This window comes from Lytechinus pictus, chromosome 13, assembly GCF_037042905.1.
Source record: "Lytechinus pictus isolate F3 Inbred chromosome 13, Lp3.0, whole genome shotgun sequence".
NCBI classification, from domain to species: domain Eukaryota; kingdom Metazoa; phylum Echinodermata; class Echinoidea; order Temnopleuroida; family Toxopneustidae; genus Lytechinus; species Lytechinus pictus.
The window spans coordinates 29,083,176-29,101,019 of NC_087257.1; the positions used below are offsets into that span (position 1 = coordinate 29,083,176).

Genomic DNA, 17,844 nt, shown 5'->3' on the forward strand with positions numbered 1-17,844 from the left:
AAAATAAATGGACAATGTCATGCAATTCCTGTGTATTATGTAAATTTATTTTTGTGCAAGACTTCTTATGCATTATTGACAACTTAAAATGAAAAAAAATTTGAATATTTAAAGGGGAATGAAACCTTTGGAACAAGTAGGCGTGTGTCAAAACAGAAAAATCTAAGAATAAGAACAAAGAAAGTTTGAGAAAAATCGGACAAATAATGAGAAAGTTATGAGCATTTGAATATTGCAATCACTAATGCTACTGAGATCCTCCTATTGGCAATGCGACAAGGATGTGTGATGTCACATGTGAACAACTTTCCCTTTGATGGACTATAAAATACCCCAAAAATGTCTCTCTGCTTTTTCTTATGGTGATACAAACTCTTTATCCTTAATGTATTCTTTAAAATCTGTATTACATGCCCTCCTAAAGAAAGAATACATGATCTACTGAAAGATGTGATAAGAGGCAGTTTAAGGAAAATGTATACTAAAGAAATGGGGAAAGTTGTTCACAAGTGACATCACGCATCTTTGTCGCATTGCCAATGTGAGGATCTCCATAGCATTAGTGATCGCAATATTCAAATGCTCATAACTTTCTCGTTATTTGTCCGATTTTTCTCAAACTTTCGTTGATGTGTTTCTTTGATTTTTCTGTTTTCACACAAGCTATCTTGTTCCAAAGGTTTAATTTTTTTAAATAAATAAAAAATTGAATATTCAATATGACATGATAAAGAGTACTAGTTCATATAAAAGACATAGGAACCCTATGTCAAAAAGTGTAGCAAATTATGTTTATAATTTGAAAGTTTTGTCTCTTTGTAATCTCGTCCAATCAAAATATTGACAGAACTATCCAGAATGTCAGAACTAAAGTCAAATTATTTTACTACATTCACAATCAGATTCAAAACCCCAACCTCGTGCTTGAGATGGAATCACGTTACTAAATAAATATTGTGGTTTTAAGTATGGGAAAGGTGGACACAATTATCAGATTTCAAGTCCTTTTCATGTTATTTAGGTTATCTAGCCCAAATCTTAGCAACTTGTCATATAACTGAATTCCATGACTGATCATAAATTGAGGTCAAGGAATCATTGTCCTACGATCCATTGCTACGTTTCATGTTAATAAGAGACCCAGGGTCCCATTTCACAAAGACTTGTGATTCTAACAAATGCACAATTTCTATGACAAATGTACCATCAACCAATCAGATTAAAGGATTTCAGTAGCTTTTAACTGTTATTGTAAATTTTTTACTGTAAAAAGTTAATGAAACGGAGCCCAGATGTCTTAATATTTCATTCCACAATAAAATCTCATAACCAAGGACTGACTATACAGTGCGTCCCATAAAAAAGGAAACCCATGTTCAGAGATAGATTTCACAATTATTAAATATGTTTTTTTACTATAATACCTAGAATCTCATCTCGAATTCGAAACCAACAGCTTAGCAAATCGTTCATGCATGGAATATTACAAACAAATATTGAGGCATATCAGAAACGATTTGCGCAGAAATTTGTGTGTGAATCTGAATCCACTCTCATTTCAGAGATCAGTGAGAGAATCTTAACAAACAATACAAAAGAAATGCAAATGAGCCAATCGTCGAACAAGCACGGTCAACGTATCTCGAACCAATCTTGTGCCATTTTTCTGCGCAACCTGGTTTTGAAATTAAAATTTCAAACTCGTCTCGCTCATTAATGCGTGAAGTGTTCGTCTCGTGTTAGGTATCAAAATAGAGAGGAATAATTTAATTGTATGATTATGTAAATGAAATATAACTTATTTGCCTTTTAAGAAGAAAAGACATGGGAATCCCAGTTTCCTATTTTCTGGGATGCACTGTACAGTTGATTTGCATGATTGATTAAAAACAAATCACAAATTGTAATTGTCAACATTGGTCAACCCCAAGCTTTGTGTAATGAGACCAAAAAACTATTTTCATCTCTGAAGATACAGTTTAGTTCTAGTCATAAAATAACCAATGTTTACACTGAAATTGGCAAAGAGTAAAAAATTATTAAGTCTTTGCATTTGAGGCATTCCTTCAATATTGATAATCTGGCTTCACAGATGTTACCATATCGTTTGTACCACATGGCATGCTCAAACCATGTGTACACATGTCAATAAACATTATTTAACTTCTTTAACTTTTCAGTAAAACTTACATTGTTAGCTAATATACATAAAACATCTTTTAAACTTTTTGAGCTCATACTTTGGCACTTCATATTCTGATGACCACTCAGTAAAATTATTCCCTACTTTCCAAATTGCTTTATGAAACCTCCCCAAATATCCAACGGCACATCATATTGACAATCATCGAAGACAACAGTTCAGTATTGATGTTAGGCCTCTGGTTACCTTTTCTTCTTATTCTTTTTCTTTCTGTGTTTGCCACCATGCTGCATTGATGCTGCAAACAAACAAACAAATATATCAAAGAAAATTCAATGATGATAAAATGATGTGATTAAATGATAGAATCATTTGATTGTGACAATTGGTAGTGAGAAAATAAAATTGTACTTTAAATTACATATTGAATTTAAAATGCAATTTGGTCAAATATTGTGTTTCAGTCAGATTGTGTACAGATTGATTTAATTATTCTCTTTCATTTCTAAGTGGGTGTCTGGCGATTTCTTGAGATCTTTTCTAACAAGAAATTTGTGTTAAAAGGTATGTAATACGACTTACGATGTTTGAAGCTTGGTGGACATGGCGGGAAGGTAAGAGGAACACATCCCCTCCACCTGTTGCTACGATACGGGGCACTTGGGTCTAGAGGCACCCATGGAATTGTGGGAGGAAGTGATGTCATCAGCTGACTGGCTTTATGAGCTGCGTGGAGGTCATATGGTGCCCTGGTAAAGAGTGTGAGAAAATCAAATGAATTTTTAAACAAGTACTACTACAAGATGGATTAAAACAGATTTAATATTTTTGGTAGGTTTCATAAGATTTTGAGGCTGACTAAAAATTACTTCCATATTCCCAGATGCATGCAGTGTATAACACATCACCGCATTGGTCAGCTGATGCTCAGGAGATATTGTGCTTCAGTGTACTCATCAGCAAGATTGTGTGTAAAATATCTTTTTGGCGCTTAACCATTACTTTCAGTTGGTCATCTTTGTGAAACAGCCCCTGGTGTGCAAGAGGAAGGTGCATACAGGCTAGACACCTAGCGGCTCATGCCCACTTGCAGTGTCATAGATAGAAACCTACATGTACACTCACCACCCAGGGTGGTGTTTCATAAAGCTGTTCCTAAAGTTACGCACAACTTTACGCATGACTGAAACCTGTTCTTAGGCACTAAATCAGTTTCATAGGGAGATCATTTAGCACAAGAAAGGTTCACCAGTCGTGCGTAAAGTCATTCTAGAGTTGTCATAGATCGGATCGATCTCAACTCTTCGTGAGACGGGGCCCACTTGGAGAATGATTGGTGTACTTACCTCACATTTTTGGCTGTAGGATCAACACACTGGTATATACAGATATGAGCATCTCCTGGTCTGTGTCGTAACAGGTATCTACCCTCTGATAAACCTGATAATTTCCCAAGGATTAGATATAGTACCTTCATGCACATAGCTGGGCTAAAGAAATAAAATACAAATTAGCAAGTAAAAAAATGACCTTTGATTTTGACTATATGCTGGTCAACATGTGATTAAATTCAACCCAAATTCTACTAACAATACAAACACATACCTATCATACATTCACTGACACACAGGGTAACTCTTTTTGGACCACAGAATGATCTGGCCCAATAAACTGTTTCAAATTGGGCCAATAGTCAATATATGAAATGATGACTTTGAAAAGTTAACCTGTATTATATTTCACATGTTGAGGGGTCAAAAAGCATAAAGCATAAAGTTTATATAGCTATGGCTCTGTAATCAACAACTCAATATCTAAGTATATACAAATCAAAGGAACATGCAAAAGTATCAATAACATTTATTGCAAAAATAACAATCTCACTTCAGGCATTATTTCATTTTACACTGATTACACTACATCTGGGTAATTTCATATTTTTTGTACTTCTCCATTTTTAGTTCACAAACTACTTAAGCTATATTAATATGAGACCTATGCACCTTTACATACATGACTGTATGAAGCATAATACAGAGACAAATTTCAGAAAGGTCTGCATAGAGGGTTTGTATATCTTTTATGGAATTGTCTTTCTGAAATCAAAGTAATCAATGACCCAATGTTAAAATTCATCATTGTGCTTTGGTTTCGATGTACGCTTTAAAGTGCCATCGACTTGACAAGATATTTTATCTTGACATGTCAACCTAATAGCCTCATTATGTGACATGGCAAGAAAAGTTATCTTGCAACATCGACTTCTACAAATTAAATGTTGACATGCCAAGATACGTTCGCCACATATCTCGTTACGTAGCCGTATTAAGGCTATCAAGTCGACTTGGCAAGATACAGTATCTCAACATTTCGTCAAGTCGAATGCAGTTTAAAGCTTCCTTTGGTTTTTGTGTTCTTACTTGAATGTCTGTGTTGGTTGTACCATAGCTAACCCATCCACATACTCCCAGCTAAGGACCTCTGATGTCAGGCAATCTATTCTTCCTGTCGATGACATGGGAGATCATAAGAAAAGGAAAAGTGAAATGAAATCTTGAAAAATCTACCTCAAAAATACTTAATTGGATTTGGGACAATATTGAAGTATTATCTTCAAATGGCAGTGCCATAAAATATATTCATCCGAAAGAGTTGGGGGTTGAACTACTGCTATAGTTCGGCCATTCCAGCTTCATGGCTCAATACCAAGGCCTAATGGAAAGAAATGACCTTCTCCTAAAAATTAAAACTAGTTATCTTCTCTTTACTAAAACATCCCCACTCCCTGACCTCTAATAAACTTTGACCCGGGGTTTATGTAAATTTTAAGCCACATCATAGTAAGATCAGTTTCTGTTTGCATCCCAAGCCCATCAAAATTACACATATATGTACCCCCCCCTTCTTCTCTCTCTATATTTTGTATAATCCACTATGGCATTGGAGCCCAGCCTATGAAGCCTTATATGTCTTCTATTGTATATTGATTGTATTTAAATATTTTTATGAGAATTGAAAATAAATGAAATGAATGACCAAGGCTGAATTGATAATCTATATTTTCAAAACACTAATGACCCCCCCCCCCATCATCATCATAACATTCCCATTCTAGCGGTAATACTGACCTCTGATGAACTTCGACCCGGGGTTAAGGTAAAGATTGAGCCACATCCTAGTCAGGTCACTGGCCGTTTGCATCTCAAGACCAAGGTCCGTCTGATGCTCCATCTTCTCGCAAACACTGACGACTTCCCCCTGCTACAAACCAACATCAAACAAGAAGAAGCTGAATCAAGATTTGATGTCATTTGCAATGGCATCTTGGCCACCTAATATATCACCATGATCATTTGTACTGGGTTACAAACTCTGTTACATCATTACTTTAATTTCAATCCCTTGTGTTTCCTGTTTGAAATATCTTCATTCAGAGCAACACACATTTTCTTCATACACATTTTCATTGTAAACAACCCCCCCCCCCCCATTAAATAAAAAATGTGCCAGATATAGTAGTGCACAAAAACCTCTTGTGTTCAAATCAAGAATTTAAATTTCATTTTTAATATATAGATGGTAGAACCTGGATTTTCAGTCATAAATCAGGGCATCAAGCTATTTCTATATTTCTCAATTTTTTAAATAACATATTTTTTTATCATAGTTAAAGGATCATTGCAGTATATCATTTCATTTTACATCCTCTACCAACCTGTAATATGCCAAGGCATTTGCTTTGTGTCAGCAGTCGTAATCTGCCCAACTTCCAGAGGCCATACGCCCAACATCCTTTTGCAGGAGGCTCCAAGTTCACACCTTGGGGCAAGGAACCTGCTGCAGGTTGCATCTCTTCTGCACCAATAGCTTCAGAACTTCCTTGATGACCTTGTACTTGTCCTTGAGTACTATGACTTTCAGGTTGTTCTTGAGAATGCTGTTGACCATTGGACTTCTGTCTGGTGAGCATCTTCTCCTGGAGCCGCATGATTTCATCTATGGTTGACTCCGCTTTGTTCTTCTCACTAGGGTCTTTAGTTCCTGGTTTCCTCTGTGGTCCTGTCTTTCCAGGTGAAACTTCCTTTGGTGTCCCTTTCCTCTGAGGAGCTCCCTTTGGATTAGCACCCTCTACTTTACATTTTGCAGACTCTTGCTTCTTTGATGGTGTAGCAATATCTTTAGCTTGGTCTAAACGTTTCCCACTTTCTGCAGAATTGTCTTTTCTATTCCTACTTCTAGTTCTTAGAGTCATTGCAGCCTCTTTGTCCTTTCCCTTTTCACCCTCTTCACAAGTCACACTCTCGGTGGGTGGCTTGGGTTCTGTGGTTGGTTTCTCATCCTTGTCTTTCTTCCCTTTGGTCACTTCAGTTGTATCCATCTGCTCCTCAATTTTCACTTTCCGTGGCCTTCCCCTCTTCCGTTTCACTGGCACTTCTTCCGTTTGTCCGGCACTGGTGTTCCCGTCACTGGAACTTTGCTTTCTAATACGAGAACTTCTTCTTGTAGCCATTCTTCCATCAGGCACTTCTTCATTAAGTTTTTTAGTCTGTTCAACCTTAACAATGCCTTCTACAGTTGCCTTGTCTGCTTCATCCGCCTCTGGTTTAACATCCTCCTCTCTTTGATCACCCCTGACAGTCACCTTTTCCTTTACCGTATCTTCTTGTTCTTTGTTTCGTATCAGTAAACTATTTTCATTTGAAGAGTCCCCTGGTCTGTCAGGTGCTTTCAAGGATGGCCTGTTCCTTCTTGCCGATGGGCTGCTTCCTGCATCAGAGTCCATCATAATCACTAAGTTGTGACCATCATCACTGGTGTCACTCATCAACCTTGCATCAGGATCTTCCTGGCTTTTCCAAAAAGTACTTCCATTTCCTGCCTCCTCCATATCTATGTCACCTTTCGCCTCTCCAACACCCTCTATCTCTTGCAATGAAGAAGCACCACAAAGCTCATCTGCCGACTGAGAAGCAACATCATCAACACTTGTTGATCTCCGGCGGACAACAACCTTGACCACTTTCCTGTTCGATGCTGCTTCTAATATCAGCGCTGCTTCATCATTTTTCTCATTTTGTGCTGAAGATTCAACCAATTCCTGACATGTAGGTTTGTCCTCAGATGGAAGATTTTCATCCAATCTAACATCTCCACTATTATCTGCTTGGGCATTTTCTTGACACTCCATCTTAACATCATCATCCTCTAAGGAGTCTCTGTTATCTGTTACATCTTTATCATCTGTTAGAATCTGTTTAGACACAATTCCTAAATTGCTTTCATCCTTTACAACTTTAGACATCTCCATGCCTTCACAATCAACTTCACGTTCCACTTTAACTTCCTCCACTGCCTCCTCCTTCTCTGGCGTCTTAGCCCGTGGACTTCGAATCTCACTTCCAAACGTCTCCAGATCCGTCAAAGACACAGAGCCAAACTCATCAGCATCTTCTTCCACTTCCGGCTCCACCTCCACTGGAAGTGCGGTGTCCACCCTTTCATGTGTCATACCCTCAAGTTCATCTTCTTCAGTCCTGCCCATCATCTTGCAGTACTTCTCATTGCCTCCCGTTGACAGCATCTGCTTCAGCACCAGGTTGTGGTAAAGACCACTAGCATCATGAGGATAATACAGGTGACTCATCAAGGGTTCTTCAATAAATGCTACCTTCCCTGTAGGTCTCTCTAAAGTAGATACACAAAAAATACAAAGACAAATAGGGTTAACTAGACAGCAAAGGCATACATGCATTGAATTTCAACAAAGAACTGTCCTTTTCATGACCAAAGAAACCTACTAGACCACCGACATAAAAAATATTTCAAACAAAAGATTCAGTACAGACAAGTTCTCCCCTTTACTTAACTATGGGACCAACTACACCTACTGCACCACTACACACTTAGGTTTCAGAAAATAAACATGCATTCTTAAAGCATCAATACTGAAACCGAGTCCACATGTTGATCTCATGTAAAACAAAATATTATAATTATTCAAAATATAAATTGTCCATGGTTTTGACTTTGAGGAAATATTTTTTAAATGCCTGATTTTTAAGAAATTTTCTAACCCAAGTATCAACCCCTGAATTCTACAGGCAATAAAAGAAAGAGATTTAAGAATCTATGATGTCAAGCTGACCTTTGACCTCAATAGGAATCTCCCATTGATGTTCATAGAGGGGCGCATGGTTGTTCACGAGTGTGAAAAAACTGTTAGCGGAGAGGACTATGTCTGCGTTGTATACCTCGGAAAGTTTTCGACAGTTCTGGTTGGTCACCTGCATTATTAAAGAGAAAAGAAAAAAAAAGGACAGCACTTTTATTTACTCTGTGGGTGTGGTTTATGTCTTGAAAAGAAAGGCATAGATGTATAAAGGATTCAATGCAAAGCCATATACAATGACAGAAAATCTCATTTTTCTCTGATCTTGTTGATCATGCACTTGCACTAACTACACAATTATTGATACAATGCAGTGTATTTTTATTGAAAGGTCTCTCTTAAATGATGTTGGTATATGTGCATTTCATCTTTTTATATACTATAATTCTAATTTCTCATGTTTGTATGTGATATACTATACTGTTCTACATGTACATTTAATTGTGGTTGAGCTGCTGACATAAGAAGATATATACAAATCAGCCTCAGTCAAAACATTGAGACCACAGGAAAATTGTCTGCTGTTCACAAGATTTGAATAAATCACCTTCTTCTAACAGCCACCAGTTTGTCTCCATTTAAAGCAACGACAGGTGTCATGGATTCCATTCTACAAATATCTAATATTGTTTGTCTTCATTATCATTGCTGCTCCCATCATCATTTTAGTTCATATATCAATACAGAGTATAGCATATGGGTAGGGTATGCTGCTTTGTAAACTCGACATTGTACTTACAGTTTCTTGGACATCTGAAAGACCTTCATCTTCATTTGCAGAAGTTTTTAAGATGACCTTCTGACATTCCAGTGGCGGGATAACCAATTCTGTGTGTTTTCCCTGAAGAAAAACAGAACAAGACGATTGTAATTGGACAATGTTCATCTAATTTTAATTCATCATTTCATTATTCTTTTAACGTTCATTTGATTATTTTTTTATTGAATTTTATTTGAGTTTTTAAATCTGTTTTTCAATGTTATTGTTTTATGATGCTGACATTCTGATAAGAAATGGGTGGCCTTTCACTGATTTTAATATCAGCCCATTTGTTTCTTTCAGTAAAGAGAGAAGGTCTGCTCAAAAAACACATTTTCTTTTAAAACTTGTTCAATATTCTGGAATATCTCTGCTAGAACAATTGAGCTTGCTGCCTTAAATAATGTTTGCCTTCCTCACCATTTCCACTCTCCTTCCTAATTTTGGCAACAACTTTTTCTGCTGATGCCCCCTGTCTACCATACATCATCTACCCTTTAAAATATAGATTTCACAGGCTTTTTTATGGAGCCCTGGGGAGTGTTTCATAAGGAGATGTCAGACGTTTTATCCGACAGTTACCATAGTAACAGTGCTTCTTAGCCAATCAACATCAAGGAAAGTTTTCAGATCTGACATCTTGTCGCACAAAAATGTTGATGAAATGCTCCCCTGGTAAACGCATTGGAAATTTGAATTTTTTCATGATCCATCAAATTGATATTCAGTCATCCCCATATATTGATACATACATGCAATGTTCATCTCATTGAACCCTTGTCATACATACCACAAAGACTGGTGATCCTATTCTCTGAAGTGTAGGGTCTGATGGCAATGGTACACCTGGGTTGAGAGTGACAGTCTGTAGAACAGCATAGTGCTGAGGAAGGGATTCCACTCTCTCTACATTTCTCTTCAAGGAATCCTTTCAATGTGACACAGAAGAGAATTTTCATCCAGATATTGAATAATGGGTAGCTTTAGATTTGTGATGCAAAACAACGCGAGTCAAGTTTTTTTTTTTAACAATCTAGGAAAATAACTGAAATACAGTAGTGCTGGAAAGGTAGTGAACCCCACCACAAAATTCACTCCTTCATGCTGAATGTTGACTGTAGACAACAACACTACAATTGTTGGCGAGCCCAGAGAAACAAACTTTATTAAATGTAATATTTAAATTCTATCACCTGACCTCACAATTAAATATCTATTACATGGCAGAACTTGAACACTTTTAAATTTGTTCATTTTCTGGTTCACTAGACTTGTAGCACCACTGTACATGATATGCAATTGAATTTTCTTTCATTAAAAACAATTTTGAGAGTTCATATTTTGACAAATATTGAAGAATGGATTAACGTTGATGTACCTATCCAACGAGTTAAAAACCTATGAAAAAAGAAGAAATCCACAAAGTTAAATGTTAGGCAGCCAAGTGGCTGTTTACGTGTCAGAAAGTTTATCAGGGACAAAAATATTTTTGAAAACAATGTAAGTCAAGTTACATTATTTTGCTAACTTATTTAAAATGATTTGGAGAATTTGTGAATTGAATTGCAACTTTCTTACACTTGAAATGCAAATACAAATATTTTTTTAATGCAATTACCTTGAGGTATTTCCCTGCTCCTGTTGGCAAAGAAGCATATCTTTCTGGTTGATTTTTGGCTATGTACTCTGCAAACGCATTGAAGTCTTGTTGATCTTGGTATATCAGGCCTCCAAGTTGCTAGGAAAGAAATATCAACACCAAGTCAAATTCTATTTGAGAAGAGATATGTTGTATTAAGGGTTCCATTTAAAACCAAAGTACATCCACGTACTCAATGATATTTAAAGAAGGACAATTATTTTCAGTGCCAAGTTGGTTTTCTTACACAAGAGCTTCTTCTTCTTCTTTAGGTATGCTGCCCAACGCCCCACAATGGGGGCCAACCGGGCAGGAAGTGCGCAGATGTTGATGGCACGTAGAGAGAAGATGCTTTTTTAGTCTTTGCTTTGCTTAAAGCTTACAAATAATATTATTACTCTTATTGTTAGCAGTACTCCTTATCAGGAGAACCAAAGCATTGGAAAGGGTGTTAAATTATATTTATCTAAGCATCCTTACAAAATACAAATCTGTGGAAATCATCACATCTGGTGGGTGTTTCATAAAGCTGTTCGTAAGTTAAGAGCGACTTTAAGAACGACTGGTGATCCTTTCTTGTGGTAAATGGTATATTCATTGGCAATGGTTTAGCGCATAAGAAATGATCACCAGTCGTTCTTAAAGTCGTTCTTAAAGTCGCTCTTAACTTAAACAGCTTTATGAAACGGCCCCCTGGTGTGTATGGGTTTCTCACTGAATTAAGGAGAGGGGGGGGATCTCCAGATACTAAGGTTCTACTAAAGGCTGTCTACCCTACATGTATTATATTTCAGATAATACACTCTTCCTCTTTTTAATCATACAATTCTGATTGTTATGGAATTCATTTTGGCTTAACTAACAATACCACCATTCTGGTGTGCTCATTCTGCAACAACACTATCTTTCCCATTTGGGCAAAATGTCATACTGCCTAGTCATAGCAGGGGCGTATTAGGAAGGGTAGGAAACTCAGACACAATGCATTTGAAAATCTATCGGAATACAAAGGTATTCCAATCACTGACAAAGCACTCCACGTGGGTTTGATATCCAATGTGGCGTGCCGATGTCACATGGGGTTAAAGCAGGCTGGTACATTCCTATCCTTTCTAACACATCCCTGGTCATAGCGAAGGATTCTCACCCTCCAATGCTGAAGTTCAGCTGACTGCTTGGACGTAGTGACCCTGGTACCCTTTGAGCCATACTGGGCCTGGAGCTGTAGGAACTTCTTATGCTGTACCAGGGTCAATCGAGAGAACGTAGGGTATCTGATCTTAGGGTTAGATGAGACGAGACTGTAAAGGTTTCCTGGAAGCTTGGGTTTGGGTTTCTCAGAGGGGGGCTTGGGAACAGCTTGCAGTCTCTTGTCGGCCTCTTTCGAAGGGTTGGTGACCTTAACCTGCTTGGATTGCTTCTTGGCCTCCTTCTTCTCCTTTTCTTTTGCAACCACATCCCGCCTAAACAAGATCAATTATAAGAATGTTAATTCTATAAAGAATACATCTCCGCTCATGCCCTTCTAATATGTAATTCAATATTTTTACAGAATAAAGCTTTTTTTTATGATTGCATGGTCAGAGTGATAATATAGGGCCTGAATTAGACTCTATATTGGGACAATATTTCAAAACAATGCTAGGGTAAATAAAGAATTGGAAGTCTTTACTAGAGCTTTAACTCTACAACTGGCACCACTGCATGCCATTCAAATTTAGGCAAAACATGGGACAAAAGCCTCAAAATATCCTAAATATATGTAGGCCTCATAAGTTGTAAACAGGTATGGTGCAATCACTGTTGGTATTAAGCAAAATAGTGCTCATTCCAGAAAATTATTCTCTGCTAGATGAGTTTTTACCCTACCTGAGACTATCCAACATTACGTGGGGCCAATAAGCTTGACATCTCTACATTCAAGTTAATCCCAGTATATTTTTTAATTTCTCCGAGCACGAACCAATTTCGTCTGATTATCTAAAAACAAGGTAGGAAATTACAGGATTTTTTTTCATATGTTTTGCCCCGCCGATGCACAAGTTGGGGAGGGGTCTAATTAAAAATTTAAGTGACTTACCAGTTTTTCAAAGCTTTGATTTGCTCAGCATTACGAGCGCGGATGTTGTGAGTTCGGCTCAATGAGAACATCTCATAATCTTCTTCAGTAAAGAAGATGGCATCATCATCATCATCCTCTCCCATTTTCTTGATTCTAGGCTCGTACTCGTCAACAAACTGGACCTGCCACCTGGTCTATGCCTATGTACTTCTTTAGAGAGGAATCTCCACTCTAGCTTGTTCCTCAAAACTGTAATAAAAACAAATTGCCAAAATTTAAAAAAGCTATTTAAAAATTTATGTTGCATTAATGAATATGCTGCAATTAAATTGAATTGAATAACTTTATTGTCCATAAAGGAAATTCCTTCTTTTTTCACTGATTTACACACATGTCGATACGGTACAATGTATACACAAAGTACAAAACAAAAGATTATGAAAACATATGTCAACATGAGAAAATAATTCCAACTCATGTATACCTACATGGTTCACTCAAAAATTTACAATACACAAGTATTTGAATACAAGTCAAGGTTAAAGTCGGGTTTAGGAATAAATTCATATTCTAGAAAAATCATGTTCAGTTACAAGTACTGTAGTTATCGGCAAGAAATAATGGATCAAGCTGATGCAAGTGCAATTGCAATAGAGATTATAAAGGGAAGTGCAATAGTGCAAGAGAGGTGAGTCTGATTCTAAGAAAAAAATATCAGTGAAAAGTCAGTTATCTATCGTGATTAATAACGATCACTAGAGGCTCACGGCCAAGTTGGGAGACTGTCTCCCATGTGGGGAGACTATCTGATTTTTATCTCCAATATCAGAGACTTTTGTAAAGGATTTGGGTTTGAATTTCAGAGAGTCTCCAGTTTGGGAGACCAATTTCCTTTGTTTACATTTGCTGCAAAAGGATTACCTGGGCAGCAAATGGAAATTTGATAAGCAGATTCCTCATGAAAAATTACCCCTTTTCACTTTTCTATAAAGAATTTTGTTGTCATCCATACACAAAACAAATCGGCTTCTGACCTATGCAAGACAAAATTGTGGATAGAAAAAATTGTTTGTGTTGGTGTTGTTTTTTTTTTTTTTTTTTTCTTTTGTCCTTCTGCAAAGCAAGTCTCCGATCACTCACACTAGTGCGAGGTTAATAGTATACTAACCTCGCACCATGAACCGCGTTTGGCAGTGGATTTCTAACTAGTGGGTCGCGCGTGCTCGTGCTGCGACCCCACTTCTGGTGTCCACAACACACGACTTCTATGGCTTGATTTTTCTGTGCGTGGCGGCATGTAATGGACCCTTGAGTGGTCTCCAATATGGGAGATTGTTTCCCATATTGGAATCTCACATATTGGCCGTGCGTCTCTTTTGACGATCAATCAAGAGTATAGGGCATTAATCAATTACGGGCGAGACACAGAATTCGGACCTGATCGTTAAATGCAGAATATCAAAAGCAAAATAAAGTGGACCCCCTCTGCCTCTAGACTGAAGTTCAAGAACACTGAACAGAAGTCAACAGACTTGATTATTATTACTAGACCCTAAATTTGTATTGTTAATTGTACAATATGTAGCCTGTTGTTAGTACTGAGTGTTACTGACTTACTGTCAACTGTCGTGACTGGGAGTGGGAGTCTATACTAGTTACTAAACCGTCCCCCTCAGGCTCATGCCCCTGCCCTGGGCGATTCCAAACGTGTCGTACGGGACATTTTGACAACAATTTCTAGTTTCCTAGCAGAACGCTTGAGCAATAAAATATTCTATTTTTTCAATGATAAAGCTATATAGTGGGTAGTCATGTTAAAAAAACTAATAGTAATAACCAACACAAAAAATTGATTATTTATGGGTAAATTATAGGTGAAAATGTTGTGTCGTACGGGACGCAGAAATGTCCCGTACGACACACAACATTTTAAGCTCTAAATCTAATTCACCTACAACATATTTTTGTTGGTTGTCAGTTTTTTTCATTTCTTCCCGGTAGTACTTTAATATTACCACAAAGCAAATTGAAGTTCTTTGTTCGTTTGGACAGCAGGCTGAAAAATTGCTGATTTTTCTAGCATGGAATCGCCCCCCTCTTTCTCTCATCTCAGTCTCTCTCTCTATAAATATATTAATCATACAGACCAGAGAAATTCTACAGAGTACAGGATCGATGTCAATTCTTATTGGGCATGCTTCAATGACACAAAGAATAAAATCTCAGTTAAGCCGGTCTAGCACTGAGCAAATTCTACAACAGTACAAAACAGTGCACACGTACAATATACAGCCAGGCCAGATATACCGCGCCGCCGGCCTGGGCGTCGCGGCCCGTATAGTCCACGTACGTGAATCCCTCCAACTCAGTGTAAAAAGTGGGCGGAGCTTAATCGGATTTTCGGGCCTAGCAACCCTGTTAGCAACGCCTGTTAGCATCGTTTGGCTCAATCTCCATAATGTCTGCGATATTAAAATCCTACGAACTGATGGAATTATTCAAATTTAGTAAGGCTATGAATGTTTATCATTTACACTGACTATCGGTGTACAAACTCATACCGAATTTAAAGGCAATTGCCGGTTATATTACGAATTATCAGTCATTTTGATGAGTGATACAAAGTGCCAAAATTTATGAAAATATAGCGTAAATTTTATATAGCATTTCAAAATCCTTATTTTCAATATCCCCATAATTTTTTTTTGTTTTAAAAAACATCTTATTACATTAACCAGAATTTTCCCGACCTGATAACGTTAATAAATTACTGTTTCTCGGCTTTATGAGGAAATGCCAGACCTTCAAAATCAGGTTAATTTTTGTTATATTTCTAACAGAAAATTGTTAGATTCGAACTACTATACCAACTGTACGCCCGAAGGAGGGTTATCATCTCGTATTGTTGTGTAAATGATACATAACAATTCATTTCAGGAGTGTAGTAATCCATGTTAGATAATCTTTTTCACGATGAGTTTTGTAATGAAGAGAAAAAATCAAGTTCATTCTTGGCACGCGAGCCGCAGAATGATAAATTTTAGCGTGCGCAGACGGGGCTGATCCTTAGTGTGTCGGACGGGATTATCTAGTCCCATACTGGTCATGCTGGTTTCGGGTGGTATATTCCACGTACCTTTTCCCCTTGCGATGACCACTGTCCAGTTTTATAGTGCTTAATGTAATCTGTGAAATGAATAGTTTACCGAAATCTAAAAATGCTCTAATATACCTGACACATGAATGATTTCATTTTCGAGAATCATTATTTCTTTCGACCTGCATGAATCACAAAAAGTCAATCTTATAGGTAAAGAATGTGTACATTGACTGTATATACTCTAGTTAAAAATGAAAGAATTGTCAAGGCTTGGGAAATATTGTGTTAAGTTTGCCCAATGTCATGAGTATCTCACTGTATGTTAAACAGATCACAGAATGACTGTAAACGTTGTAAATTCCACGGCTGCCTCCACGAACTGGGACATGAAGTCGACATGGCGGCTCCTGATTTGTTTAAAAAAAAATGATGGCAATATTTACAACAATTTTGAATCATACAACTGCGATAAACCAGGCTCTCGTGATTCGGCGGATAGTCCCTATAACCATTGCAAGAAAGCAAAACATAATTTCGTAATGACCTGGGCTGATTGGCACTTTGCGAGAAATGTCTCGTTTTTAGACTTTCGGCCATGCAATCTAAAGCACTTTAAAAAAAATCTTTCTAACAGTATATTATAGTTTATTAATTTTAAGAATTAAAAAAATGTAGTTTCTGTGTTGAAAACGGAGGGAAGATTGGAGAAGCCTTTCGGCTCTCAATCCAGTTCCTCTTCCTCCTCCTCCTTTTGTATATACCATCCCTTTATCTTTCTTATTTCTAATAGTAATTCCTGTTTTTATCGTGTAAATATTAAGATTTTACCTTTTATCATAATGGGGATCCTACTATAAGCTTTCCAGCTGTCCGAGATTACTGATTTTAATGCTTCTGTATTTTATTTTGGTGACTGTATTCAATACAGTCAATAAATTGATTTTATTAGCCAATCTGGCTAAACACAATCAATTCATCAACCAATCAGTCAATTTTCTGCTGGTCCCATTGGCCCCCATTCTCTGCTACTGAGACTGACTAGGTGGTAGAGGGAGGGGGGGGGGGAATAATCATCATCTCACCGTGCTCACTGCCGCCCCAGAAAAGTGCCTGTTTGATATATTTTAATTGCAAGGGCTTTTCTTTTCCTCCTATATCTCCCTGTTCTCTCTTTCTTTGTTTTTGCGTTCGTGCCATTATATATCTCAAAGATCAGCTCTCCCTATTTAAATTTCCACTGTCTTGTATTATTCCTTCTCTCCTGTTATGGTCAAGCTCTCCTCAAATAAAGCTTGCCCTATTAATATTTGCCCCTCTGTCATTATACCGGCCTGCAATCTCCTTTTGGCCCCTTAATTCCTTTTTTCTCTCGGCCTCGACCCCTCCCCAATCTATTTCATCCAACCCTTTTTACTCCCCCAACTCACCATGATTATAATTTATAATCACAAGAGCCTGGTAATAGGCATATTGAAGGTCCTTATAAATATTGCTATTACTTTCATTTTAACAAATAACTTGAGTGCCCCCCCCCCCCTGGCGGTCATGCAGGTCGGCTTCATATGTTCCATAATGGTGTAGGCGGTCGTGGAATTTACAAAACATATAGTTGTTTTATATTTTCTGTTTAACATATACCGAGATGCTGATGACATTGGGTAAACTTAACACGAGATTTCCCAAACCTATATTTTTTAACTATACAGTCAATGTTACACATTCTTGACATCAGTTTGACTTTTTGTAATTAAGGAAAGAAATAATAATCACCGAAAATGAAATAATTTATGTGTCAGGTATATTCCGAGCATTTTTAGACATCGGTAAAGTATGAATTTCATAGACTGAGTATCAAAATAAAACACTAAAACTGCACAGTGGTCATCGCGAGGGGAAAAGGTACGTGAAATATACCACCTGACTCCAGTATCGGACTGGATAATCTGAACGGACAGCCAGGGCGATCAGCCC

The 17,844-nt window shown here is 37.4% G+C and overlaps 1 protein-coding gene across 2 annotated transcripts; it reads right to left on the reverse strand.

The window, feature by feature from the left end:
* Positions 1-29: 29 nt before the first annotated feature.
* On the reverse strand, positions 30-15,156 carry LOC129275163 (little elongation complex subunit 2-like). Of its 2 annotated transcripts, none has more exons than XM_064108310.1 (13): positions 14,921-15,140; positions 12,792-13,022; positions 11,859-12,174; positions 10,691-10,810; positions 9,863-10,000; positions 9,052-9,153; positions 8,289-8,427; positions 5,859-7,828; positions 5,272-5,404; positions 4,564-4,648; positions 3,490-3,633; positions 2,726-2,892; positions 30-2,441 (listed from the first exon to the last, which is right to left on the reverse strand). In XM_064108310.1, the coding sequence occupies exons 2-13, from the start codon at positions 12,914-12,916 to the stop codon at positions 2,386-2,388; spliced, it is 3,495 nt and encodes a 1,164-aa protein (XP_063964380.1). In that variant the 5' UTR covers positions 12,917-13,022; positions 14,921-15,140; the 3' UTR covers positions 30-2,385. The 2 variants fall into 2 exon arrangements, with proteins under 2 accessions (XP_063964380.1, XP_063964381.1); XM_064108311.1 differs by having other exon boundaries at positions 571-2,441; positions 15,057-15,156.
* Between the last annotated feature and the right edge of the window lie 2,688 nt (positions 15,157-17,844).

Coding starts and splice junctions, on each gene's coding strand:
- LOC129275163 (XM_064108310.1), bottom strand. CDS start 12,916: ATGGGAGAGGATGATGATGATGATGCCATCTTCTTTACTGAAGAAGAT. Junction 10,001..10,690: donor GAGCAGGGAAATACCTCAAG/GTAATTGCATTA, acceptor TCACATTGAAAG/GATTCCTTGAAGAGAAATGT. Junction 5,405..5,858: donor AATGCCTTGGCATATTACAG/GTTGGTAGAGGA, acceptor GTTGGTTTGTAG/CAGGGGGAAGTCGTCAGTGT.